Here is a 27817-nt window from a genome sequence, read left to right on the forward strand (position 1 = left end):
TATTTCTGCAGACTACAGGAAGAGGCAGATCAAGTCCATAATGACTTAGCCCTTCTTAATTTAACTCCTTTGTTGGATGAGAAGCAAAGTCCCTGATGTTTCCTTCCCAGTTCTGGGAAGATAGCGGGACTGCTTACAGATACTTACCCCGGTGTAGCCTGTACACATGTATTATAGACCTAGCAAGTTGTCTTTAAAGTAGGCATAAATACAAAACATTTTCTGTCTTGTGCCTTTGGGAAAGGACATTTTTATTTTTTTTTTAGGAAATTCCTTCAGTGAGGTAATGCTGGAGGGAAGAAGAGGAGAGGCAGATGCAGTGTGGGCTTTTGAATTGTTACGTGAGAGTGCATTAGAAGAGCATTCTTGACTTGTAGAATGGCATTAAAGAACTCAATTATTGTGACAGTGTCTTTGATAATAGTGTGGCGTAGAATAAATAGCATGTGGGGGAAGACTGTTCCTGTCTCCCAAGTGTTTGAGTGTGTGTGTCCCCTCCCTCTTTTTTCACAATATACGTCACCTTGGGCATAAATAAGACGCACTGATGATGGTACCTTATTAAAAATAAAGCTTACATTTAAAATGTAAGTTAAATGACAACATTTTCAATGTAAGTTAAGTTACAACAATAGCCTCTTTCCCCCAGTTATGTGCTGTGCAGAGGTGATGTGACATCATGCAGATTTACGCACCTTCCAGATAAGTAACAAAACACACCCAGATGCATAGGAAGGAGTCACAAATTCCTCTCTCAGTTTTGAACTCCTTAAGTGATGTTTAACTTCCGCCTTTTGTTCAGATGCCCCGGCTGGAACTTTTAAAAGGAATTTGGGAGAAGGATGTTTTGAGCCCTGCGTAGTGTCCGGACGTGTACCTCCTTTGTCCTGTGGGAAATAACTGGTCCATGAGTAGCAATGACCAGCCGCACCTGGCTCTGACGGATGGGTGCCTGCTGCTTCTGATTGATGAGCTGGGCCCCTCCGCAACCCCTTTATTCCACCATGGGGTCATTTTGAATATCTCTCACCAGCACAGATTTTTTTAAGGATACCTTGTAGCCTCATTGAGGTTTATCCTTTGTCAGATAGGGGTTGAAACTGGTCAAGTTCAAAGTTATTTTGAGACAAAGATCAAAAACACGCATGCACACAAATCCAGTGGAGTTACAAAAGCTTCCTTTTCTTAAGAAACCGTGCTAAAATGTCCTTTTCAAGCGGCTAAATTTTTAAGAATTAAGGCTAATCTCTACTTCTATCGTCATATGTAAGAAGGGATGAATATTTAGATGGGAGAAAGATAAATATGGTCACAAGCCAGTTCAGTAAAACTAGGAGGGTGAAATACTGAAAACGTTTTCTTTGGCATATTATCCTGCTATAGTAATAGCTTCAACAATTTTGCTTCAGCCTGTTCCTCACTTAAAGAAGGGTATGGAATCATGTACTTCATTTTGTTAGGAGTGAACAATCTATTAAAGCAGATTTATTTCATTTCAGAGTGGTTGAAGCAATTCTGATTAAGTGATGACTGACAAGACTCTTTTATGCAAATCTGAACAAAATCAAACAAAACCAGAATATTTTAGATCTCTAAAAAGTTCATCTTTATATGTGAATATGCTTTAGGGAATAGAGAGTATAAACGTTAATAATTAATTATTTAAGTGAGATTACTGATGTACCTTGCAGTTTTATTCAGCTGTGACTCTCAGGTGAATGTTTCTCAGGGGAGCGAGGTCATCATGAGAGAGCTTATGATCTTTGCCCAGTTTGGGAGCTAAATTATTCTGATACTTAGCATGAAAATTAATTAAGCACCTGAAACTTTTATGCTGTATCAGAAGTTAGTCTTTGAACCCTTCAAGATTAGCTTGACATTGTAGTTACTTTTCGCTGGGCAGCAGCCTTGTTCGTTTGAAGCATGATGCTTTTATAATGTGCCAGATCTGCACACACAATTATTTATGCCTCACTTGAGCGTCAGGTGCTGGGCTTCTGGCAGTGCTATTCACCGGCTTGTACAATGGTAATAGTGTAATGCGAATTCTTTTAGACACTTCTCTGTCATGATTGTCTTTCTTTTAAAGGATATCAACCAGAAGCTGCAAGAAGATAACCAAGAACTGAGAGACCTTTGCTGCTTCCTGGATGACGACAGGCAGAAAGGCAAGAAAGTGTCCCGCGAGTGGCAGAGGCTGGGCAGGTACAGCGCTAGTGTTATGCACAAAGAGGTTGCCTTATACTTACAGAAGCTGAAAGAACTGGAAGTGAGGCAGGAAGAGGTGGTTAAAGAAAACCTGGAGCTGAAAGAACTGTGCGTGTTGCTGGATGAGGAGAAAAGTGGTGGAGCAGGCAGCCGGAGCTCTATCGACAGCCAGATCAGCCTGTGCCAGTTAACCGCGGCGAGTACTTACATCCGAGACGTCGGTGACGGGAGCAGTACTTCCAGCACAGGGAGTACAGACAGTCCAGACCATCATAAACATCACCCAAGTACCAGTCCGGAACATCTGCAAAAGTCTCGGGGAGAAGGCAGCCCTGAGCATCAGAAGCACAGGAGTGTCAGCCCAGAGCACCTCCAGAAGCCTAGGAGTTCTGGCAGTCCTGATCATCACCTGAAAGGACCAAGTCCGGAACATCACAAAAGCATTGTCAAAGCACCTGAACAACAAAAGCACAGCAGCAGCAGCCCAGAAACTCTTCCAAAGCATGTTCTGAGTAGTAGCCCTGAACACTTCCAAAAGCAGAGGCCCGGTAGCAGCCCTGAGCATCAAAAGCACAGCAGTGGCAGCCCAGATCACCTTCAAAAGCACACGCCGAGCGGAAGCACGGAACATCTCCACAAAGTGAGGGGTACGAGCCCTGAGCATCTCAAACAACACTATGGAGGGAGCCCGGAGCACCTCAAACATCTCAGTGGGGGCAGCAGAGAAGGTACCCTCAGGAGACAAGTAACAGATGAGCTGTCACCTCACCACAGAAGTATATACAATGGAATGAATGGTGGGTCAATACATTTAGTGAAAACTCACTTTGAAAATTATTAAGGTAGTTTCAGTGCTATTTCAACTGTTTCTGGAGAAGGAATAATGTTTTATGTGAAATGGAAGGTAACAAGTCTGGCGTCAGCATTATTCCTTCAGCAGTTGAGTTAATCGAAGTATACCCGTTTGTCCGTCCAGCGAGTGCTGGGTCGATGAAACCAGTGCATCTTGAGTGCTGGTGTAAGGTATCGAGAAGCGGCTCTTGGCCTTGGTCCTGCTCTGGGGTTGGTAGGTGTAAATTCTTTGTCCCCTAGGCAGACTTGTGTTTACGTCAGAGAAGAATTGCGTATGTTTCTTGTCCTGCCTGTATTTGAGTCAGCAGAATGGAGGTGAATGTCTCCGATTTCATTTCCGCTTTCCTAACCTACCCTGTCTGTAGTTTTAAAGATGTTAAAATTTCCTGTTTATTGATGGAAGGCTTCTTACATCCTTTCCCATGATGAACAGCGAGGCTCAGTATAAATGACTTTGATGGCTCCCAGCGCTTTTCAAAGCCTTCAGTTTGCACGTGTTTAATTATAACAAGTTAGAAGTTAAGGAAGATCTTAGGGTGGTTTTTTGTGCTGTTATTGCTGCATTTTAGAAAGATACCCAATAAACATGCCTAGCTTTTAAGAGCTGTGTATCCTTACTGATTGAAATTAATTACTTTTTAAAAGACAGTCACAATTTAAGTATCTTGTTATTTTCAAAGACAAGTGGTTACAACCATATTGAAATAAATGAAATGATTAAAAACAAAGTTCAAACGTCCTACTATGCTGTAGAAATAACTTAGCAGAATTTCTATAGCCTGCTCCATTTCGTTTCTTCTATGTGCTTTGAGACGTTTTCATGAAGGAAATTAGTGTCATAGTTGAAAACCCTTTTCTCAGACCTTTACTCTTATATTTGAAGTCAGGCTCTGCGGAAAGCAACGATTTTGCCTTAATAAATTGTCGTGGATGCAGTTCATGTATTTCCATTTTATGAGCAGCTGTGAGAAGTTGTGTTGACATCGGTGGAACTGCCCGCTTGTTGTTGGAGGAGACGGTGAGCTCAGTGCCGTCCTCATCATTTACCACATTGCGCTCTCACATTGCTCCACTTCCCCGTCGTGATTAACTTACAGAACGCCTTCAGATAAGATAACCTGCTCTGTAGGGGTAAATCCAGATTACTAACAGTGAAACACATGTACTTGACAGGGCTGACAAACCCCGAAGTGGTAAGTGTAGAGACTTCTCTTTTTAATGATTTTAAAATGATTCATAAGATGAGCGAATGGCAACCGTGTGAAGATGTGTAATACATAAGTTATAAAAGTTGGTCTTACAAAACTTCCATTAAATACCGTTTTTGTTTCTCCGTTCAGTTCTTTCTGTTTAAAATCGACCTGGCTGTAGGTAGCGTGAAGTGTGGTACCAGGCTTCCTAAAAGTGGCTTCTTACTTCCACTCGGGATGATCAGCAGTCCGGTCACTGGTTATCTAGAAAGGTGATCCAAGGTTTCAAGTATACGTTTTTAAAACTCACACACAGACAAAGATACGTTTGTTTTCTACTCAATGTGGTGGGCTTTCTGATTTTTTTTTTTGGTCCAAACAGTCTTATAAGAACTCTGCTACATTATTATTACCAGTGCAGGGAAAGCAGTTCTTATGTTAAACCTGACCTGACCGGCGTCCTTTGTGCTGAGTATTTCAACTGTCTACAATTTGGACTCGGGCCATGAGGTGCTGGAGAGGGCAGCTGGTGGTTTGGGAGCCTGTTTATTGACTTTAATGGGAGCTTTGCCTGTCCTACACTTCGTGTAATCATTTTTGCAGAGGACTTCTCTCACCAGTAAGTTGTCAAACCTCTCTTCTTTCATATTTACATAACTTCATGCAGGCGTGAGGTCTAACTCTGACATCTCTCTGACCTTGGTCAGTGGGAAAACTCTCGACAGCTTTGCATTGTGTAAGAGGCCTTAAACTTCAGGAAAATCCTTGCTCTTCACAGCAAGGCTGAATCATTTTGGGGTTTTGTGTTTTGATTTTGGCAGCTGCTGTAAGAACAGTTAATATGGAAGTGGTAAAAGTGCTGACCATTAGCACTCGTTATTGTTGTGAAAGTAATGTGTAAATCTCAATTTGCGTGTTACGTGCATACCTGTATACGGGAGCCTGCCAATCGTTTAGCTGTAAGGAAGATCCTGATCTTTTGCCTCTGTCGTAAGGAGCAGCGGAACTGTGAAAACATGAGTTAAAGTGGCATGGAAACCTGGCCCTAAACTCTGAGCAAAATAAAAGGATGCTATTTTTGGTTCTTATCCCAAACTCATGTAGTAAGTTCACGATGTTGGTGGCACCTAGTTTGATTCAAAATTTGGAGTATATCTGGCCGGTAGATCTTTGATTGCACATCTGTGTGATTATTTTGCAGGGCACTTCTAGTCTTATTGCAGTACTTGTGCACTGTCATTTGAGCAGCAAGAGCGAAGGGTTTTTCATCCTAAGTGCTCAATAGCAAAAACTAACATCTTGTGACTCCTCTGTGAATAGAGGAATAAAATACTGTATTTTAACTGTGTAAGCAGAACTTACCGGACTCAGTACCAGCCTCTCCCATCTTCCATGGTCTTAACCGGACTCTGAATCGGGTCTGAGAGGAGAAGGTGTTCCTCTGCATGTCAGACCTCGTTCTAAGGTGTGCTGTGCCATCTACCTGAACTTGCTGTTCCCGATGGGAAGCGCGTTTGGGAACGGCCTAGCTGCTCCTGTTGCAGCGAGAGCTTCCATACGCTGCTGTCCGCTCCCAGTTGCCCCCGGTGCTGGTCTCGCCAGCACTTGCGTGCTCCCAGGGGAGCAACCGATGTACTGGGGAGGGTGCAGTTATCTAGAGCTGCGCTCTGACTGTATGGAAAGACCTGGGGAACGGAGTAACATTCTGACAAACTCTTAAGCTAAAGTTAAAGCAGTTGCAATATGATATTGCAGTGGTATCGGAAATGGGATGTGTAGCCGTAGTCTGCTTTGCAGGATATGGTATATGCATTAATCATCTGGGCTTCATGCATATTTTAAGCTGTCATGAGGTATGCGGGAAGTTACTTCAGTCTGACGCTGTCTTTGGTCCACAGGCACAGCTGAAGGAATTAAGGATGAGGTGATAACATTTCCTTTCATAATTCTTTTCATTTTCTATGCTCAAAGGTTTGATCGTGGTATTTTTTCTCGTATGACATGTCAGCTTTCATTTGTAAGATTTATAAAGCTTAAAAAAATATAAATTACTTCAGGGTTCTCCTGCATTTTTTTTCTGAAATGGGTGTCCTTGACCTGTGGAGTGACAGAAAATGGGATGTAAGAGCTAAACTTGGCTTGATGTTTGTTAATTGAAAACGTATGTATTTCATTGTAAAGGCTCTAACCAAATAAAACACAGTAACAATCTTTTGCTGGGATCACACCTAAACGTTCTGGGTAACGAGCACAGGGGTATTTGGGATGGAAAGATTGCTGCAATTAGAAGAGAAAATACCCGCGGTAAAAACATTTTAAAGAGAACACTTATGCAACCTAGAATAATACTTGACAGTTTAAATCTGACACAAGTACGTGGGGTATAAGTGGCTCCTTACAAATGCATGTGCTTTCAGCATCTGCAGTCCGGGGTGGTTTTTTTTTCTAAGCAATTTATTGTAAACTTTCTATTTTAAGAAGTCCTTTGTTTTACTCTGGGCTTTGACTCTTGCGTGAAAGGGAGGTATCAGAAGGCTTTCCTGCGTGCTCCTGGCTTGCCGCGGAGGCTGTTGCTGCGTAGCGCTGTGTGTGCTGCTGGAGGTGTGAGGGCTCTCGCAGAACGACTGCCGCAGCTCCTCTCCTTGCGCAGAGGTGTTTGGAGGCTGAATGCAGACGCAGCTTAAATTTTCATCAGTTTCTGCTGTAGATGTGCTTCTTACAAGGAAAATAAAATCAGAAAACACTGAGTAAAAAGAGGAAACTGCAGTATCTGTTTTTCAGGGAGAAGAACCTTATACTAATGTTGCTGAGTTAACTGATACCCTCTCTGTGGCAATAGCTCCCATCCTGCTGGCCAAATAGTGGGATGATGTCATGCTTCGACGGAGGTTTGCTTGTGCGTTGTGTTTCTGAAAGTCGAATTGGCCATCGTTTGCCTCTCGTGAGTAGCAGCGTGCAGTGCTCTGTGTGTGACTGGAGCTTTCCTGGTGTCCCCACCACTGTACATCTGCTTTGGGAGCCCGATACGGCCTGACTTACTCTTGGAGTAACCTGCTGCCTAAACAAAGGCTGCAGGACTGACAGAATCCCGCTGCTTGCCAGTATGAAGTAATCTGCTGTTTATTTCAGAAGTTTATTATTTTAAGTGTAGAGCTCTGAAACTTTGTCGGTGGGAATCTTTCGATTGAATTCCGTAGGTTTTATGTCAGACTTGTAAATTAGTTTTAGCTATTGCATGCTGTAAAAGAACCGTGGTGTGATATGTGAATATGTATGTGATTAGAGCATGCTGTATCTATTACCAAACTCATTTTGTTGTGGAGTAATTTACCAAGTTGAAAATGTGGCTTGTAATATCAAAACAATGAACCTACTAGAAACTCATGATTTGTAGGGCTTTTGGGAAAAGTTTATGCTTACGTATCCTTAACTTCACTGACAAAATGAGTTTCGCTTTGAATGTTTTAATATGAGGTGGATCATCCTCCCAAAAAAACTGCTGGTGTGTTAATAGGAAGGCTGATGCCTCTCCCTATAAGAAACTTGGCTAGTTTCAAGCAGCTGGATGGGTGTCCCAGCCCTCTGGTCACCGATGGGCTCAGTGCTGACCACAGAGGCTGCTCCTGTCCTGTTTGATGGCGGGTCGACGGTGGCACTGCACGTGGTGGTGGGACGTGTAGGGAGGACTTGGCTGAGCAACCTCTCTCGTTACGGGGCTGTGAGTACACCGCAGCCACCTGCGGTACACGGCACTTTCTCTGAAGGCACTGCTCTCAAGTTTTATACTTTTTCCTTTTTCCTGTAGGTTGCGTATCCTGCTACACAGACGACTTTGTTTTGCAGGAAGGACTTGATGCTAATTCAGTCTTTCTTTGATGGAAGCAATGACGCTTTCGCTGCGAGAATCGGAGTAGGGAATATAGATATATTATTTTTAAACCATCACCAGTGTACCACATGTCTTTTAGAGCAAGGTCTACGTTAGTGTGTGATGGGGAGGTGTATGTGTGAATGGGGAGGGAGGGAGTGATGACTGGACAGGTTCTGCCAAGGAGCCGGTTGCTCGTTCCCCCGGGTCCCTGCGGTGTGCCACTGTTACGCAGAAGCGCTGATACAGCCCGTTCGGTAACTCCCCTTCAGGATGGGAATAGTGCCCTTATCGCCCAAGCATTTAGCCAGCACAAATGCAGGTTAGCAGCTACGCTGGCTGGCCGATTAACTTGAGATGTGTGGCCATATCTCTTGCTGTGAGCGTTGTTGGAACTTCACTGACGTTTGCCGCAGACCTCCAGGAGCGAAAGGCTAACAATAAATCACAGTGCCGTTATTGACGGCGTCTTGACAAACGGTCTGTGAGCCAGCGCTTGAGCACGCCCTGACTTTACCGGTGTTACACCTGGGATGGATCTGACGTGCTGACTTTTTGTTTTGTTTTGTTTATTTAACTGTATGTTTTAAAAAATAATGTCTTTTCTGAGTAGTGGTGAGTGGGAGATTGTTTCAGTACGTGCTGAAGAGAATAGAAAAGCTTATTTATTTTTCATGGTGATTGGGTCAAGATGCAAGACGTTTGCTTTTACCTCTGAGAGCTCATCAGGAGCTTGCACAGTTGTTAGTGTTGTCCGCCTGAAATATGCAGGAAGATGTTTATTTTAATTTTTTTAGTGCCAGAATGGAGCGTCCTCACGTTAAAGCCTTGTCTGAGTCTTTGCTTGGAGACAATACGTTTAACCTGAGGACAGGACCCCAGGTAACACAGTCCTTTGCACAGCTTTCTGAGTTGCAGTGTTATGATTTTACAGTAGTAAAATATGTTTTTAGAAATATTACAGTGATTAAATTGCCAAATTCTCTGAACTCTGGCAGTTATAGTGCAGAGTTAGAATATTATAATAACTCTTGGTACGTGCTGCTTGTTTAAGAACTTCAGCCTTGTAGGGTATATTGTGTGTCCTGCCTCTTCTCTACTATCTATTAATGGGAGGGGGTTTTTTTGAATTTTTTTTATTTTGTTAGGAAGTTAACAACGGAGAGCTGCTGCGGGTTGTGCAGGGATTGGAGCTGAATTAGTTAACAATTAGGGAAGGGCGTAGCAGTTAGTATAGTGTGGGGTTAAAATTTTGTACTACGATTCGCACACAAAGTGCATAGACATTAACAGGAACCGAGGACAGCGAGGCATTCCAAATTACAGGGTATTTAATGAGGTATAATAAAGCTTTGCGTACGTAAGACAATGACTCTAGCAGTGAAAATTCATTGGCTTCTGAGCTAGTAAGTCATACCTTAATTAGTAAACTGAAGCACATCTTATCTTAGGTCTTATTGTCATACACACAGATATGTAGTTACTGAGAGAGCATTGAGAATTATCTTCAAGTCACGATCTTGATATAAATCGTGTCTGCCTGTGCTTCTTGAATGGTGAAAGGGTGAGCCCTGTTAAGAGAATCAGCCGCGACTGAAAAACTGAGCACTGAATTTTGCTTAATGCAGAAAGAAGCGCAACTTAATATACCACATCCACAGTTGTGAAAACATTAAAACCAAATTATCCACTGCCTGTGGTATGATCGGTGGGAGGTGTCCCTGCCCAGGGCAGCGGGTTGGAACGAGATGGTCTTTAAGGTCCGTTCCAACGCAAACCCCTCTCTGATTCTGTGAATCCGAGGGTGGATTTCCCTCTGCCGTGTTGTTCTGTTGCTGTTAATGGCAGAAGGTTTTGTTTGCCTCTATCGGAAACAGCCGGCCCTGGTCCTGTTGGGGGGGGTGTGTGTGTGTGTAGGGGGGTGTGGGGTTAAATACTAATTACATTGGTCTGATCCAGTGTGGCAACTTGTCATTTCTGTAAGATGGTTCTTTTGGTCATTGTTCCTTTGAATGTGGATACCATTTCTCCATACACCCGTTCTCCAGCTGTGGCTTGTAACATTCCACAAGGACTTAAATAATGCGGTCTTCACCGTTAGCGCAAACTTGAAGTACTGTGAAGGGTCTTAGTGATGTTCTTTGGTTCCTTTAGATACATGAATGAAGAACCTTCTATAATCTTTGGGGGATCCACAATCAAGAAATCTACAAGCATATTTAAGTAAATGAGAAGAAAAATCCACCCTTCTCTCTTTCCCCTCTTTGTGCTATTTCTTCTTTTGAAATCTGCACACTTGAGGTGGGATTTGTAGACAGTATCATAACAGAAAGACACCGAACAAAATGAGAAAAGGGAAGGATTAGCCTGGAAGAGGCCCTGGACAGCGAGACAGACTAGTAATAACAGTTACCTGTTTCAGAGGAAATTAATTGTACAAGTATACCGTACGGGGGGGAAGGATAGATACTAAAGTGGTCTTTAAAAAATTAAATACACAAATGATTCTAGTCTGTGCACATGTAATGTTTTTGTAAATTTTTTTTAAGTCCTTTTAATTCTTCAAGATACCCAGAAAAGAGTCCAGATTGTGATTTGAGATCTGTCTGTGAGCATTTGGTACCCAGCACAAAAACGTTTGCAAATGTATTGATTGTGAATGGGAAAGCCGCTGTCTTGAGCTAGGCTGTCTTAAAAGATGAACAGTCAGGTGAAGGTTCTGAATAACAAATAGTTTTAGTTCAACTTGTCAGTTCTGCTATAAAACTTTCTGGCATATTTGCACTGTTTCTGGACACGCTCGTGGAAAGGAAGGAACCAGCAGTTTTACACCGGTGTACTTCAGCAAGGACATGTTTCTTCAACGTTTTATTCTTTTATTTGCGTGATCTGAGTGAACTTTGCACTGAATTATTACAAATATTATGTCAGTTACAGAGGGGGGGAAACACTACAAGGTGTGTGGGGGGGAAATTACAAGGTTTGTAATACTGGTTTGTAGAAGTCCATATAATACTTCAAGCGGTTATTTAGACTAATCAAACACAGTAGCGTTCAAGCACTGTCAAGAGTAAGGTAGATGTTGTAGCTGAAAGAGCCCAGTGAGCCATCTGGTCAGCAACAATATTGGATGTCTTCTAAAGGTCTTTATTTTGGTGCCTCCTCAAGGTTACCCAAAATATTCCAGGGCTTTTATGCCTGTGATATCAAACTTCTCAGTTTGATCAGCAGCGAGATACCTCCTTCAAATGTTTGGCTGCAAAACTCACTAGATTTCTTTTACTGCATCTCTTTAATTTCCAGTGAATTGTGAAAATTTGCCTTGATCAATGCTTGCTGTAGGCTTTTGGAGTACGTACCTGTAACTTGGATTCCCAGAAAAAATAGAAATGCTTTTTACAGAGGTTACGGGGCTGATTCATCATCATGTAGCTTACATTGATGTGAAGTACAGATAAGCCCGGAGAAAAGCATTGATAGGGGGCCCACATCCCCTCTTGGTCTCTGAGTCTATTTTTGTTTTAAAGTGGATGAATCTTAATGATGTTAAAAATCCATCTTACGATTTTTTGTGGTCTGAAAACATTACTGGTAACATCAAGATGGGTCTCTAAAAATAGCGTTTGATTATGAGAGAGAAAAAGACCCTTTTGGTGAAGGCAGCTGAATACATCAAGAACAAGCGTATGAACGCTGTGCGGTAGAGCTGAGAATTGGCTTAGATCCTTCAAAGTATTGAGCGCTTCACTCCTTGTTGGGTACCTGGCTTGCACTGAAATTGGATGCCCAGACAGAAGCAAGATGTGTAAATAGCCATGCTCGTGCAGTGCTCTGAATGAAGTTGTTTGTCTGTTATTGTCATTCATCGTGCTTGCTTTTGTCCGCTTGAGGATTTTTTGTGACCAGAAATTAAACCTCAAATTTTAGGTTTTTTGCAGTATTATTAAGTCCATAAAGGAAAAATGAAAGCAAAGCGTTCCAACAATGTTTTTTTTTCTTAACCAGCTCTCCAACCACCGAGACCAAAGGCTCTGCAGTCTTAACTAAACAGCAGAAGATACCAGAATCTGTGTCTCTTCCAGGTACAGGTGCTAAGAAATTTTTGATTTATTCCTTGCTTTTGGAATACTGCTCTGCACTCCAGTCAATACTGCTGCTCCATTTTGACAGCTTGCAACCATAGCATGTGCAAATATTTTGGAGAACTAGGAGGACAAAAAGCATCCTGAGCATACTAAAAGAAACCTTAACTTCAGCATTAAGGCATTGGTATTTGCATATTTTGCCTTCTCTATAAAAGTAATAATATGGAAAGATTTCTTAACCTTTTAGAGCGTATTATAAAGTTGTATGCAGGCTGATAAAAATGAATTACTGGTTTGCCTGACGGCATGGAAGTGACTGATCAGACTGTCTTGGAGGCTTGGATCTCAGAGTTTTATCCTCTCAAGTCACTCCGTCGTCCTGGTTTTGTGAGGAATGAGCTGGATGGTGCTGACTCCTTGTATCGATCACACTACTGCAATTGCCTCCAGTTGCGGACCCGTGGAATACTGAAAAGATGCTTGGGGAAGTCCGAAAAGAGATGTAGCACAAAAGGACCCGCTTGACCCTTTTTCATGATAACTCTACAACAATCCAAATTAAACAAAGTGTATTGTGCTTAAATGACAAGTCGGCGCTTATCAGCTGCCACCTGGAAACGCGCACTTCAGGCGCTGAAGCTAAGAGTCAGTTTCCTGGGCAACATATTCTGTTCCACCTCTGTTGCTTGATTGTGGTTTTATTTATTTATTTTTGTTTTAACTAACAAAATCGCCAGAGTTCATTCTGATATCTGTTTGGAAAATGGATATTTGAAGGATTAGTGAAGAATGTTTGAAAGAGAAATAATTTCTGTTTGCTTCGAGAGCAAAATATCTGTTGATTTTTATCAATATGAAAAGATCTATACTTCAAATGTAGCAAACCTTGGCTCTGTCTGCTTTGTGTTTGGTAGAGGTGCACTTAGTGGATGTGTTTTCCAGTTAACTGACGTTAGATGTCAATCCTACGTGTCGCTTAAACCTAGCGTGAGAATTTTGGATATTCATTTTGCTTGTTACGGGAGAAACGGGGTGTTGACTGTGAAGATGCAGTCAGGTGACACTTGCTCTCAAGTTTAACATTTTTAATTAAGTGCTTTTAATACCCCCCAAAATTTTGTTGGATTTTAATGGATTTGGTCTTGCAGTGCTGCTCAGAAATACATCAGGAAGCAAGAGGCTCTTGAAGCTTGTGGGAAAGGATTGTAAGGGAAGATGAAAGTGATTAGTAGATTTCCACTGCCCAGAGTGAGAAAAATCCAGATAATGTTTGTATGCTGGGAAATGTTTGTATTTATTGGGAAAGGCTGTTTCCCAGGGAACCAGAAGCATCTTAATTCTAAACACTGAGCCTTGCTGTGTCTGAGTTTTTTTTGTTTTGTTTTTTTTTTTTTACCCATCAGCATAGTGCTCAGGTGCCTCAGGAGTGCAAACAGTCGTGCTAGTTAGATGATGAATAAACCAGCCAGTTGGTTTACTCATCTAGCTGGCGTGACTGTGATACAGTGCTTACTAAGTACTAATTTTTGTGTCCAGTTATATCTGGTGAAACGCGGTGGGGAAGGTTCTTTGAGAGACAGTTCCTTCACCGCTCCGTTAAGTGGTATCTGTTTTGTTTGTCTGTGGCATGTTTAAACTCTGCTGAATTTATGAACGTCTGGCAGCGGGAAGGACTGAAAACCTGTAACATGTTGGTTGTCAGACTGATAACACTTATGTGTCTTCTGGAGGTTACCGTTGTTGTATGTCCATTCTTTTCAGGCCCATTCTGTTGGGCCAAAACCTTTTGCTGTGCTTCGTGCTGCGTAAGCTTGCTCCTGTGTTTCAGTGGGTCCCGTGAGCTTCTGAGAGGTCCAGAGCAAGTCTGTGACCTCGGCGGTGGGGACTGTGGTACCAGCCAGGGGAGCTGAGGAGAGGAGGACACTGCTGTTTCTTTTGCTCAGTTGGTTGCTGCGGAAAGCCATCAGAAAGTCCTCTCCTTGCTCCAGCTTCGAACTGTGGAGTTCGAGCCTGCAGAGGCTTGTGGACCCGTCTTGTGTGACTGTTAGGGATAAAGCGGCTCCAACTGGAGAGCCGTGGCTTTTCAGCTGTAGGTGGATTAGCTCGTGGTAGTTCTAGCCCCGGAGATCTCCTCAGCGTTGGCCAGGATAGCATCGGTGTGTGGAACGTGCATTGATTTACCTGTGTGAGTGCAGCCAAGATATCGGTTGCACGAAGCCATAGAAAATGGCTTGGTGAAGCTGAGCCCATGGCGTGTAGGAAGAGCTACGGATGCGCTGTTAACCTGAGAAAACTCTTACACCCGTTCCTTGTGCCTGGTTATTACCTAGAGCCTTTTTATCGGTACTGCTCAAAACAGTTTACCAACAAAGTAAGTGTCGTGATCGTCGTCTCCTGTGTGAAGAACCACGAGCTAAACAAACGACAGGGTAGGATTAATCAGCTACTGACTAAACGTTAAATCCAGGTTTCCTGAGTTTTAGCTCCTGGTTATTCCATTGCATCGTACCCCTTTTCTAACAGCTTTGTACTTAAATTACTCTACGTCAAGCGTGGTGTAAAAACTGGGGCTGAGGTAACTCACGTGCCCAGAAAACACTTTTATGAACAATTAGCTCGATGCAAACATTTTCAATGTGTTTCCTTTCAAAATCAATTTTTAAGACAGTGTTTCCTTCCTTTCTGAATCATGCTAACCCAGCCAGCGGGGAACAAAGCTATTTTTACTTATTTTTTGTGTGTGTGCAGCAGGCACATTAGAAGATGTTAATGTACCTTTTGTATTTGCAGGGGTGTTTACAAGTGTCCCTGCACATAGCGAAAGTGATTTACAATGAATGCAGACGTGAAATGCTGTGACCGCTTCGCTAGGGGAGGCTGTATTCTTCCGTCTTGTGTCTGATGGCCTGGTTTTAGCACTGCGGAATAGTTGTGTGGCTGTAGTTGTCTTCATTTGGGAAATCAAGATGCTGATGCGAATTGGAGGCAGGGTCAGACGTCAGCCGAGGATTTCAGGTTGCTAACTGGTACAATTAAAAGGAGTATTCATCTTTCGTCAGAATAAAATTTGAAAATGAACGCTCTTACACACTAAAAAAATGAGAACGCAATATTTTGGCAAGATGGTCGTTTGGCCCTCGTGTCAGTCAATAGCGGGGCGCCTTGTGATGTGCCAGGGAAGGGGGGAAGTGGTACTTGGCAGCTAGAAACCTGCACGGCAGGTCTCAGCCTGGACGTCTGGGTGACTTGGCCGAAGTGGGAGGCAGGAGCTTTGGGAACGAGAGTATTTTGCATTTTTGTGGCTGCATGCTGGTAGACTCCTTTCCAGCAGGTAGGTGGCTGCTGCTGCTGTCTGTCAATACTGCAGCCTGCAGTGTTTACCTGAGGTCCTGTGAAGCAGTGGCTGTGTTTGAGGGAAGACTGGGCAGAGGTTCTCGCTCTCTGCCAAAAGATGGAGGTTTCCTGTATTAAGTAACCGTAGCAGAGCCATTTCTAAAAATGTTTATGGATGGCACCCGCCAGAATTCAGTCCAGGATTTTAAAGCTTCAACAGTAGTGTACTCTCAGTGGGGAATCGGGCTCTGACGTTCCAAAATGACAGCCTGAACGTTTCCAGTCAGTGATACGTGGTGACAGGACTACGGTAACGTTTCTGGTCGTGAGCAGAAAGTTCCTGCAATTCCAGCAGCTTCCTGCCAGGCCAAGTAGGGAGGTTTTAATGGCACTTCTTATGATGAAATGCGGTCTGAGTGCAATTTAGCGTTTCTTACCCGTGCAAAGATTAGAGAGACATCGTTACTGTTACTATTTTAATCTTACCTACAAACTAGAGCAAACACCAGCTCGTGTGGCCCGAGCATGATTTAGCAACCTGTTAGTCTTTTAATTATCTCCTTCCTAATTAGATTGGTCTGATTATTTGGTACTTGAAATAAGTGCGTATTTTTAAGTTCTCAGGGCAGTAGCTTTTGGGAAAAAAAATCATCGCTTTTCATTTTACAGGCATTTTGTCTTTCATGATGAAGTATGGGAACATATGGTGCTACTTCTGATGTAGCACTTGTCTAAATATCTTTGCTCATAAAATTTTCTGCAGAGCCATATAATTTTCTCCTGTAAAAACATTCCTAATATATTTAACCAATTTTATAACTCCAGCATGGGATTATCAAATTTTTGTCGTTGTAAACTTTTACTGAATGTGTGTCAAGAAATTACAAAACTGTGAACCCCGGATAAGAAAACTGAACAGTAAGTAGTTAGAAATTCAAAGAGGCTAGTAAGAAATGTAATAGCGATAATGGCATAAAAAATAAAATAGTTTACCAAAACACTTCCCAGATATTTTTGAAAGGGCCAAAATAGTAATTTTCTTTTTAAACCGAACTCTTGGGATATCACTGACAACCAGTAGGCATGGACGGAATCTCTAATACAGTGCCCAGAATACTCACGTGGAAACTGGTTACGTCTCGTTTTGTGTTCAGTCCAGTGAACACACGTTCCAAGTGGTGGTGTTTCTTCTGCTTGAGCCATGTGGAGCTTGACTTGTCAACATGCATTAAAAAATGTAAAATAGCAAGACGTTCGTCTGTGTACAGTGAAGGCAAACTGAGAACGTTTCTGAGACAGAAGAGGTGGGCATGGCTGGAAAAGTTAAGAGGAGTAGAATAACCAGAATACCTTTGTATGCTTTTGTCTACATTGCTAGACTGTCTGTTACCCAGAGTGAGAGGTGATTAGCAGGAGGCTAATTGGCCTGTTAAATAAACTTCTGTAGAAATGAGCAAAAATATTTCTCTCGGGCAATGCTGCAGATGTAAAACCACTCTTCTTAGCTGGCAGTGGGAAAGCAAGGGTTCTGACTGACGTCCTCCCCACGTAAAGCAAGCAGCTGAGTGGCAGGAGCGTGATGAGCATCGCCCGTGTTACCCACTGCCCCGGGAGATGCTCTGGGCTGCCGGGCTGGTGCCAGACTGGTGACGGGCTCCGGTGCTGCCCCGCTGCTTCCCAGCAGCGACGTTATCCGGGAGCCAGCAGCATGAGGGCACGTAAGGATGCACCTGGGCAGACGTTGAAAGATCAGCTGCCAGCAAACCTCCAAGCGTGCCTTCTAGGAACACGGCCAGGCTGTGTTAAACCAGCACCTGAAGCACCTCTCGCTACTTAGAATAAATGACTGCTTGCTGGTTTTAGTACTGTGCGGGAGAAATGCACGTGTGTGCGGACCTGTGTGCTGCAATCTCGCTGCTTCTGGAAACAAAATGCCTCGCCGTGTTGTCGTGTTGGAGATACTGATCTCGCTAATGACATCATTTAGGGCTTGATACTGCTTTTGTTGATGCAAGTGGCTGACTTTACACGCTTGCGTGTTCCCACCGAGTTCACAGGCTTTTAGAAGCAGGTTGTTTTTTTAAGCAGTGTCATGAAAATATGAGCTGGGACTTAGAAATTTATTCCAGGGGAAGCGGGCAGCAGTCCCTTTTTGCCCATAACGTTCTGATCTTGAAAGAAAAGTTGCAAGATTTCCTTCAGAAGTTCTGTTCTTCCACTGTCTGCCTTCAGTAAGATTGATATTTGACATGGAGACTCTCGGTCCGGGTTTGAGGACAGTCAAAAAATCGCTCTGGCCTTTCTCTCCCTGCGGTGCTGCCTTCATCGACCACCCCAGGGCCGGGCTCCTGCCCTCACTGAAGGTCTCTGCAGCTTGTAGCAGCAGGGGAAGCATCTCAGGCTCCCTCTCTGCTGCTTCGGAAACACTGAGCCAAGTCCGGAGCTCGTAACAGCCCACATACCTTGTGAAACACCGCGAGGGGCAAAGCTGCTTCATTCCGCAGGAAAGGGGAGCGGGAGCAGCTCCTCCGGTGGTGCCTGGAGCGCGGAGCAGAGAGCTCTCTTCCCCTCAGGGGTTACAGACGGAGGAGCAAGTGCACAATTGCTGGAAGCGGGAAGGAAAGAGAAGGACAAGCTGAACAGGATCTCATTTCTCCTCACTCCTGAAACTGGGCTCAGAGGCTGACGGCCGTCTCCAGGGACATGTCACTGGGGTGGGAAGGCAGTGGTGTAGCTGCAACGGGAGCAGGCTGTGTTTGATGCTGGGGCTTTGAGTCACAGCCTAGAGAGCACAGGTGACAAAGCTGCTCACAAGAGAGTTTCTGAGGCAGTCTCTGAGGCCTTTTTGAGAAAAGGAAACTAGATGAGGTTAGGCAGATTCGGAGTTGTATTAAGGAGTGCATAGGTTGTAAAGTGAAGGACTCTGAAGAAGGGAAGACGTTGTAATCCAGTTACCCAAAGTTGGATTACAGTGAATTTGTACTGTTTTTCAGCAGTATCCCTGCTTCCAGAAAAGAGAGGTGCAGGAAAGCAGAATTAGATTATAAGGGCAACCAGAGCTCCAGCATTTCCGAACTTGAAACGGTAGGAAATGATGTAGGTAACGACCACTTCTATATCACTTTTTTGTGGGTGATTAAAAAGAATAATGGAAGGGTTTTGCTAATGGCTGTGCAGTGTTTTTAGTCAGCTGCTGAGCAGCCCCTCGTTCTGCGTTCAGTGAAAAGCAGGACAGTTGTTAGCGTGCCTGCCCACCCCGGTGGAGCCATTGTGGTAGTCTGATCCCGACCAGCTCGCGGTGGGCGCTCGGGATTTTTGCGTCCGTGGCATCGGTGAGCTCCCCATGGCTTCTGGTGTCTGGAGCACTTGGGGGTGCCTCCTGCAAGTCCTCCCTTGTGATTGAGAGTGGAGAGGTACGACTGCAGCTACGTTAGCGATCCCAGCGGTAAATGGTGTAGAAATGTAAATTTCTTTTTATACACCCTCTACTCGTCACCAGAGCTTTCTGTAGAGCAGGGCTCTTCCCCTGTGTATTGGAAGGCAGAAGTCTTTCGTTATTAAATATTTATTCTTTCAAACAATTGCTGCCGTGGCATCGGTGAAAAGTCTGTGTTAGTTGATGAACTCTGCTATTAAATCTGAGCTTTCCTATTTGAAAAGGAAAAAGCAAAATATGTTTTCTATCCACTTTTAACTAAATTAATCTCAACGATTTGTGAAAGTCATTCCTATGAGTCCTTTGATGATTATTGCTGTTGAAAAAGCAATTACATTAGAAGCCCAACTAAAACTCTAAGGTGAGATTAAAACCTTTACAGTGCTAGTTTCTCTGTCAGTTATAGGGGGCAGAGATGGTGTCTTGCTGCCTTTTATAAACACGGTTTAGACTATTAGCAGGCAGGAATGGAGGCAATCCAATTATTTGGATTCTCGGTTTTGCTATTAAATAGCTAAGTTCTCTTTTCATAATTTGTTGCTGCAACAATCTATATTCTTAAAAATGAATTTGTCAGCCATCCTTCTTCAAAGTGCAAAGCCCATTGCACTTGCTTAAATCTGATGGGATTTGACTGAAGATTGAGTGGCGGAATTGCAGAGTTTCGGCAGCGTGGCGTAAGTGGAAAAGAGGTTGAGCCCACCATCTGGAAGGACCTTACGGAGATTTTTCAGTGGAAGACCCAGATGCTCTTTCAGCATTGTAGAGCCACTTGAAAGCGTGGTGGTGTGCACGTCAGCATAATGAGAGTGATCCGTAAGCCAGCGACAATGCACGTTACTCCGAAATAAACAAATAGCTTAGCAAATAGCTTTGGTTGCCGTCTTCTTAATGCATTGAAGGTGCAGTTTCAATCTGTATAGCCTTGTATCTGAACTGCGGTCATTTACGAACAGCTCTAACCTGGCTGCTAAAGTGATGCTATGGTCTTCTGTCAGCTTTTCTCTCTGTTCCTCATTTGAAGTACAAAAGCGACATTTGCTGATTGGAGGATGTGGCCTTTAAAAGGGCAAAGTATTCTTCGTTAAATGTGGCGGTAGAAGAAATGATGTGGTTCAGGGAGTCTGACGCTCATTTAAACTTCAGACCATGTTGGTAAGTAAGCTTTAATTAAGTCTGGGTTCGGAAACTATGCTTTGGGCATTGCAAAAGAAGCGTTACATAGATATTGTTGACCGGAATCCTCAGGAAGAAGAATGGTCTGCCCTTGTTTCCTTGCACGACCCAAACCCAGCTGAGAGTCGGGTGCGAGAGCACCGTCTGTCCTTGCAAAGCACAGCGCCGTCCTCTGAGAGCTGCTGACTGCAACGTCTCTGGTGGTTTCTCTTGGGGTTATATGTTGCTGCCTTCATACATTGGGTGCAGTGTGCTAAGAAACAGGCTGAATTGCTTTGGTGTTTTGGTGCATGTGTTTTCTCCCTCTCTATAACGCAGCTTGTCTGAGAAACATGGAATCCCATCCGGACCTGACAGGACTGTGTAGCTTCAGCATCGCTGTGTCTGTCCCCGTGAAGCCTGACTTGCACCCACGCCAACCTGCCAGTCACTAACAAGATGAGGCTCTTCTAAAATGTTTGCTTTTCCGTGATTTATTTTTGATAGCGGGTGGTGTGTTGTTATTCAGAGTGAGGCAGGAATGTAGGAATTCCTCCTGGTTCCTCTCGTTAATCCTCGTCTGGCAGCTGTTTAATTGACAGTGCTGTCTGATTAATATGGCAGCGTGAAGTTTATGGCGAAGTTTTCTTGCCGAAGAGCAGAGTCTTTGAAGCAGGAATAAGAATTCCGACTGCCAGGAGCAGCAGTTGGGGTGCTGTAGGTTAGCAGATGACGCGGTTCCAGAGGACTGTTTCCAACCTCTTCAACCCCCTTTTGATTTTTAAGAAAAACTGAATGACAGGAGGAGAGGGGAAATTTATCTTGCTGCAAAGAACTGGTGACACAAGAATTCTCTTTTGATTTTTATTATCACAGGAACGTATGTTTCATATTTGATAGTGAACTCTTTCCCTAAATCTTTGCTTCCCACTGTAGTTAAAATATGAAAAATCAATACATATATAGTGAAGGAAACAGGTGGGGTTGGAATAAAACCTCGGGGCAGTCGGCCACACGTAATACATCCTTTAGAATGTAAACAGAGGGGAACATTGCTTTTCCTCCGGGAAAGAATGGCCTGTAAACCATGGGGAGAAGGGACAGAGGGATTTGGAAAATGCTTAAATCGCTTTAATTTCATTTTGGTGGGAAGAAGAAATGAATTTGAATGGGAAATGGATCGTACATGGTTTGAGCCTCTTGTATCAGTGTTGCCATTGATTTCTAGAGAAACAGGAGGTAGCCACGTTGTTTGCCTGTGATTCTGTGCTTTTCTGTTGGTATAGACTAATTCACTGACGCTCAAAACATACCCCAGCCCAAGACAAAAAAAAGAATAAACAAAATCTACTTGACTGTATGGAGACTAAATTGACTTTCTAATCTTTAGTATGACTTTCCTTGAACTCTCAGTCCTCAGACTGCTGAGCTTGCTCGAGCTCGCTGAGTAGTGCCGTTGTTGAAATGGTTAGGTCATTTTCTAACAGCCATGAAGATACAAGAAGCTGAGACTTTTTGATTTATTTTTGAGCTCTGAGGAATATAATGTGAAAGCCTATTCAGATTCTACCAGCTGGCCAGAGACTGCAGTCCGTTTAGTAAGACACAGCGCAATTTACCACGATAAAAGTGCTGCTTCACGCATGACATGGATGCTGTGGTCCTGTGCTGGTGACTGATGGTTCGTTACCTTTAAAACTCTAGAACCAACGTAAAGAAGCAATTTTCAGTGGATTATTCATGTCGTCACTTGCTTGTACCCCATGGAGTCTGATACGATCGATAAACATAATTTAGAAAAACAAACTCAAAAATAGTTATTTTTTTTTTAAATTTTAAGTTTGTGCTTTTCACAACAATACCCCTCTTTTCCCCATGAGATGTCTTACAAACCTAATCTAGCAGCAGTGTATGCTGCAAAAGATGTTTATAGCTCACTTTATTCTGGTTTCTTATCCTTATCAAATTACTGGTCTCATTCTTTAAAGCTCTCGGGAGACTGACTTAAATTATGCGCAGGGGCAGGGTGGGCTGGAGAGTAGGCACCCAGTGGCACGGGGCTTGGGGGTTCTCCTGGTGCCGACAAGCCGTGGGTTTGACTCTTGCGCTGCAGGGCGTGAAAATCCCCATGCCGCTTCCTCAGTGGGTCCCTTCGACTCGGGTCTACGTAAGCGCGTGCAGCTAGCCTGGACTGGAGCTCTCGCTTTGGGAACCTGGAGTACGTCACACGAGCTGATGATGGGCACTGCATCCTGGAGGTGAGCCGTGCATGTTGGAGTCTCGCTGGCGTAAAGAGCAGCTGCTGAACAACTCGGTGGCATCAGGCTGCAGGGTTGTAGCTGTCTGCTGGTGGAAGCTTCATAAATCCGTGGAGTCAGGCAACACAGGATATTTGCTCTGACGCCCTCCGTGACTCCTAAATGTTGGACTTAGACGGAGTTTTTCAGGTGCTTAGTGGCTTTGGTCCTTGCCCTCCGGAGATGAGGTGAGCTGATGACTCTGTTCAGAGGTTGTTTCATAATCCTCCTTTGTACACGGGCTCTCCTGCGGCTCCGGAGTGTCAGGAGAGCGCAGCAGTGTCTTAGCTAACAAGAGCAAAGACTTGGTGTTTTATTTAATTCTTTGTGTTTAAAAGAAAAGAAGCTGTACTGCTGCAAGCAAGGCTCTTCTCAGCATTTGTAAGCTGAGCAAGGTCAGTCAGGGTCATTACCTGGATTTTTAACCTCTGGAAAGAACACAGTTGTGTTAGTGATGGAAAAACCATTATCCTGTGAGTCGGTCGTAAATACTGTGAGGGTAAAGGCTGAAATATTCAGCGGAGATTCTTTCTACTTGTTATTTGAAGTCCCAAAGACCAAGAGCTGTAAAGTTTTTACAGGTCTCTCTGCAAACATTGGTGGTGGAACGTGTTACCCTTCACTTCTTGTCAGAAACTGCTGCGCGATGCTGCGGCTGCTTCCGAGCAAACAGCCCCGCGTGCCCGTCAGCTGCGAGCCCTGAGGCGGCTCCACTGTCTCTTCTCTCAGCACGGCGCCTGCTTCTTCTCTTCATCACAACCATCTTTTGGGTTATATCACCTCCTTGCCCCGTGTCCCTGCCACTCCTCAGTGTTATATTTTTGGAAGATAAAATATATTTAATTGTAAGCAAAAATGCCTGCTGAGATGGAACTGGTCCAGGACTATGTCAAGAAGAGCCCATTCCCATTCTGGGGAAAAGCTTCCTCCTCTGCCCTGTTTTCTCTCTTGGAGATGCTGTCTCCCTTATGTTTCCCCACGCATCTTCAGAAAATTCAGTCCTGAAGAATTTTAAAATATACAAGCCAGATTTCTGCCTTTCCTGGCTGGCAAAGTGACTGTCAGGTGAGTCTGCAGTCCCCCTGCCCCAGTTCCCTGAGACCCCAGTTGCCGTGCCCTCTGGCTCTGGGCTGCTCGCGGCCAGTGCTGGACATCACGGATACCGAGCCCTGCAGGGCAACGAGCCCCTGAATGCAGAGTTTAGGAAAGCTCAGTCATGGTTACTCTTTCTGCAGCTCCCTGCTTTGTTATCTGTCATCGTGGATTTATCAGCATGGTCAGTGTTCGGGCGTTCACACTTACATCTGGCGGGACTGCCCGGCGAACAGCTGTAGGTAGGAAAGAGGCAGTTTCCTTAAAGGGCTGTTGGCACCACAGTCTTCACCCTTGGAAAAACGGCAAAAAGTGAACGAATGTTGATGTTGCAGCAGACATGGGTTGCAGCATGTTGCAGCAGACATGGGCACTAAACTTAGTGCTCAGGGTAGTCATAAAACAATGATTTCCAATTATTGACTTCTGGAATGTGAAGTTATGGAAAAATCTTTTTATGTTAGAGGAATGCATCTTAGGTCAAAAATAGCTTTATTTGTCTTCCTCAGAAGTCAAACCTCCGTGGGCTCTTCACTAGCTCTCGGAAATGATCCTAACGTGGCTGCACCGGGACTGTATGCTGCCGCCTGGACATCGCGGAACAAACCTGGCCAAAGCCGGGATCTGTTTGCTCTCGCCCCTGGCACTGAGTGCCCACGTCTGCCGCGCGGCTCCGGGTGCTCAGGCATGGACTCGTTCAGGACCGCTCGGCCTCGCCTTCGCTCCCAATGGTAGGGTATGGGTTACTGTTCTCTGCTGCGGTTTCCCTCTGTCTCCATGGTGTACTCCTTTCTTTACGACATAAATAATTAATAATAATGACAAAGGGTTTTATTATTATAAAAGGAAATTTTGCACGATTCTGAATCTCATCGTAGGTTTTAAATACCTTATGGCTGCTAACAGAAGAGACGCTAACGTTTGTTACTGTCCTTTAGACAGGATGCTGTGATCACTCCATCAAAGTCTAGCTGGGCGATGATCAAACTAGCTCTCTCTTGCCGCAAGCGTTAGATGCGAGAGATTGAACAGATGGCAGGTTGGGCTCCATTTTTATATGACAAGAAAGATGCCGTGTATTTCAATGCTGGTGAAAGTGTCCCTTCTTTGGAGATGCTAGCCAAATGAAAATGGTTCCACAGGCCATCTGGGTAGAAAAAAGGTGGTAAAAAAGCCTTTGGCCAAGAACAGAGTCTGCATCAAGAATGTTACTCTTTGGAATACAAATAATTATTAGAATTAGAACTTCTAAAAAGCTAAAAGTGTTGTCAGACAGCAGGGAATGAGAGAGAGTCTTGGAAGAGGCTAGCACCTTGGAATGGGAAGCAATGAAGGACTGACAGCCCGGTCTGGTTGCCCGCCAGCGCAGGGCTAGGCTGGCCGCAGCCACGCACCGGGTCACGGCAAGTGGCGCGTTGTCAAGAAGCGCGGGCATCGCTCCAGCTTCTGCTTCTGGCGATTCAGCCAACTTGAACATTCCACTTCTACTGTGTGATCTTGTTGAAATCTTGACAAAGTTCTCTCTCCCTTGGATACTTGCAGAAGCTTTATGTTGGCCTCCCAAGGCAGAATTTGGATTCGATGCCTACCCGGGGATATGTTGCACTTTGTACCACGTGTCTGCTTTGCACTATGTGCTTCGCTTTAGCTTTTCCCAGTTGGATGGCAAAGGAATAGCAAAAATGTAGCAAACAAGGAATAAATGTCTGTCTGGTATTCGAAATCCAAACCAAATCCGGAACAACTCCGTTAGTGCGCGTGAAGTCCCATTGCCCCTGCACCCGCGGAGGCTGGCACGCGCTGCAGTTGAAGTTTTGATTCTTAATCTGGATGGAACAGAAATAGAGCTCTTGTACATGAAGCACCCCAAAACCTTTGCCTGATTAATGAGTAAGGCAATTGATTTGACTGAGTTTTGGTTTTTGTGGCTTTTTTTCTTGCATATTCTTTCCCTTAGAGGAACCGCAATGGCAGGTAGGCAGTGTCAGCGGGAATCATAAAGCCTCTGAAGGGCAGAAGGAAAGAGAAGAAGCACCAGGTAGAGTTTATAGGCAGGATTCCTTACACATAGCGCAATAAGTGGTTACAACAATGAGCAGATTCGGCGTCAAGTTGTGAAGATTCTGTACTAGAGCCAGGGAAGGGGGAGAAAGCTAGCAAGCAGCGGGATGTGCTGAGGGTGATTTTTGTCTAGGTAGAAGACGTAAATAGTAGCTCTTTGGAAGTTAAGTAGAGGTTGCAGAACACCAGAACTTTTGTCTGCTGGCTGAAATTCCTGTCGGGGCTGCTTCGAGTTACGCTGAATGTGCAGGACCTGGAGGCACGTCCTGTGTCAGGGTGGAGAAGATCAGTGTTCTCTTCTGGAGTCAGACTCTCCCGCAGAGCCCCAGTCTGTGGGCATTACTCTGGGAGAGACGTTCAGCCACAGTAACGCCGTAATTGCTGCCGCGTCAGATGCTGAGTGCCACAGTCTGATAGTGAGCTTTAGTGATGTTCTGGATGTCATGTCGGAAGGGATAGATCAGAAGGGAAGCGTCCGGGAATATGTTGCAGTGCAAATAGTCTTGGTGCTGACACTATTTTTGGAACCTTTGCGCTTGCCGAGGCAGTAAGCTGATGAAATCGAGTAAGACTGAATATGTTTAAGGGTTTGGAGTGGAAAGGGAATAATGATGACGTTTTTCTTGAGGCCAGTTCTTATCTCACAGCCACTTCATGGAATCACGGAATCACAGAATCTTCAGAGTTGGAAGGGACCTCTAGAGATCATCTAGTCCAACTCCCCTGCTAGAGCAGGATTGCCTAAAGCACATCCCTCAGGGCTGCATCCAGGCGGGTCTTGAAAATCTCCAGAGAAGGGGACTCCACAACCTCCCTGGGCAGCCTGTTCCAGTGCTCTGTCACCCTCACTGTAAAGAAGTTTTTCCGTGTATTTGAACGGAACTTCCTATGTTCTAGCTTGTGCCCATTGCCCCTTGTCCTGTCGCTGGGAACCATTGAAAAGAGCCTGGCTCCGTCCTCCTTAAACCCACCCTTTAGGTACTTGTAAACATTAATCAGGTCCCCCCTCAACCTTCTCTTCTCCAGGCTAAAGAGTCCCAGCTCTTTCAGCCTTTCCTCATAAGGGAGGTGCTCCAGTCCCTTCGTCCCTTCTCCTTTCTCTGATAAGAGGCGGGTCTGATTACAGGAGCTAATTTAATCTAATTTAGTAATAGCTGGAAAACAGAGATTTTTTCATGTATTTATTTATACATCTTAATAATACATCTTGCTGCTTTCACTTTCTTCCTCTTTTCTTCCCAAAAGAGTTTTAGGAAATGCAAAGACACGCTGTAGTGAGGAGGAAAGAAAATGATTCCTGACTAAAGAGCTGTGAAAATTAAACCTTTCCTTCCCTTTGGCAGTGGTGAGAGAAGGACGTCGTGAAGATGACTCCAGCCAGCCAGCCCCCTGCAGCCGTAGGGAACCGGTACCAGTTTGCGTTGGTGATCCAAAGTGCCAAGTAAAAGTGTAAAATTTTAAGGGATGAGATGCCAAGTCCTTAGCTAATGCAAGGTGGCATAGTGCAAGAGACTTCTGACGGATTAAGAATTTGGCTTAGATTTTCAGATCTTCAAGCTATTTCATACATTACATCAAATAATGACAGCTCTTATGAAAGCTGCAAAGATTTGGAGAGTGGCCATCCCAGTGATGTGTAAGACTTTCTCTCACATCTTTCTTCCGTACCCTGACTTACTGCTTAATAAAATAAAAAAGTCAGTTTTAACTGGTAAGCTCAGCCAGTGCATTCTATGTAATTCATGATCTAGAGTTCACTGAAGCTGTGCTCTGTGCAGTAGGTCTGGTTGCAAAGTGAGGCATTGTGTATGCGTAACTCCTCTGTCACTGTCGTCCAAACCGTGATGGCCGTACTCCCCGTCTGAAAGCAGACCAGTGCTGGATTCCTTTTCAGGAGTCCCATGTACATAACATGCATCTGCTTAAACTTCCACTGCTTTTATTTAACCACTTTGTTCCATTACCGTGGCACCTGGTGTGCATAGTTGACCCCCAAGCCTTGCTTGCCTGCCCCTGCTGTAGCAGCCTACGCGAGGAGTGTAGTTTTGTGGGTGTCTCCCTAGTGCCGTGGCGCCGAGTGGGCTCTCTCGAATGAGCTGATGGCCGAAGCAGGGCCACGGGTGTGTTTTATAGTCTGACGTACAAGGAAGGCCCCGTAGCAAACCCAGAGGTGATAAATGCTGCAGCAGAACTTGAAAAATAAGATGAGTTAAACTGTGGGTAGAGGTTTTTTTGGGCTT

General features: G+C 44.3%; 1 protein-coding gene across 13 annotated transcripts in view; it reads left to right on the forward strand.

Annotated features, from left to right (window-relative positions):
• Nucleotides 1-27817, forward strand: part of CCDC85A (coiled-coil domain containing 85A) — a 173072-nt gene that overhangs the window by 1345 nt on the left and 143910 nt on the right. For 9 of the 13 annotated variants that reach the window (XR_008465255.1, XR_008465252.1, XR_008465256.1 and 6 more), the window contains exon 2: nt 2090-3005. Coding sequence is in view for 5 of the 13 variants with exons in the window: in XM_054194168.1 (XP_054050143.1) it covers nt 2090-3005 (916 nt within the window). In the remaining 8 variants the exon portion in view is untranslated. Of the gene's footprint in view, nt 1-2089; nt 3006-12123; nt 14812-27817 lie in introns of those variants that run through there. The other 4 variants (XM_054194167.1, XM_054194166.1, XR_008465259.1 and 1 more) reach the window with 3 other exon arrangements.

Source organism: Rissa tridactyla, chromosome 3, assembly GCF_028500815.1.
Source record: "Rissa tridactyla isolate bRisTri1 chromosome 3, bRisTri1.patW.cur.20221130, whole genome shotgun sequence".
Classification (NCBI taxonomy): Eukaryota; Metazoa; Chordata; class Aves; order Charadriiformes; family Laridae; genus Rissa; species Rissa tridactyla.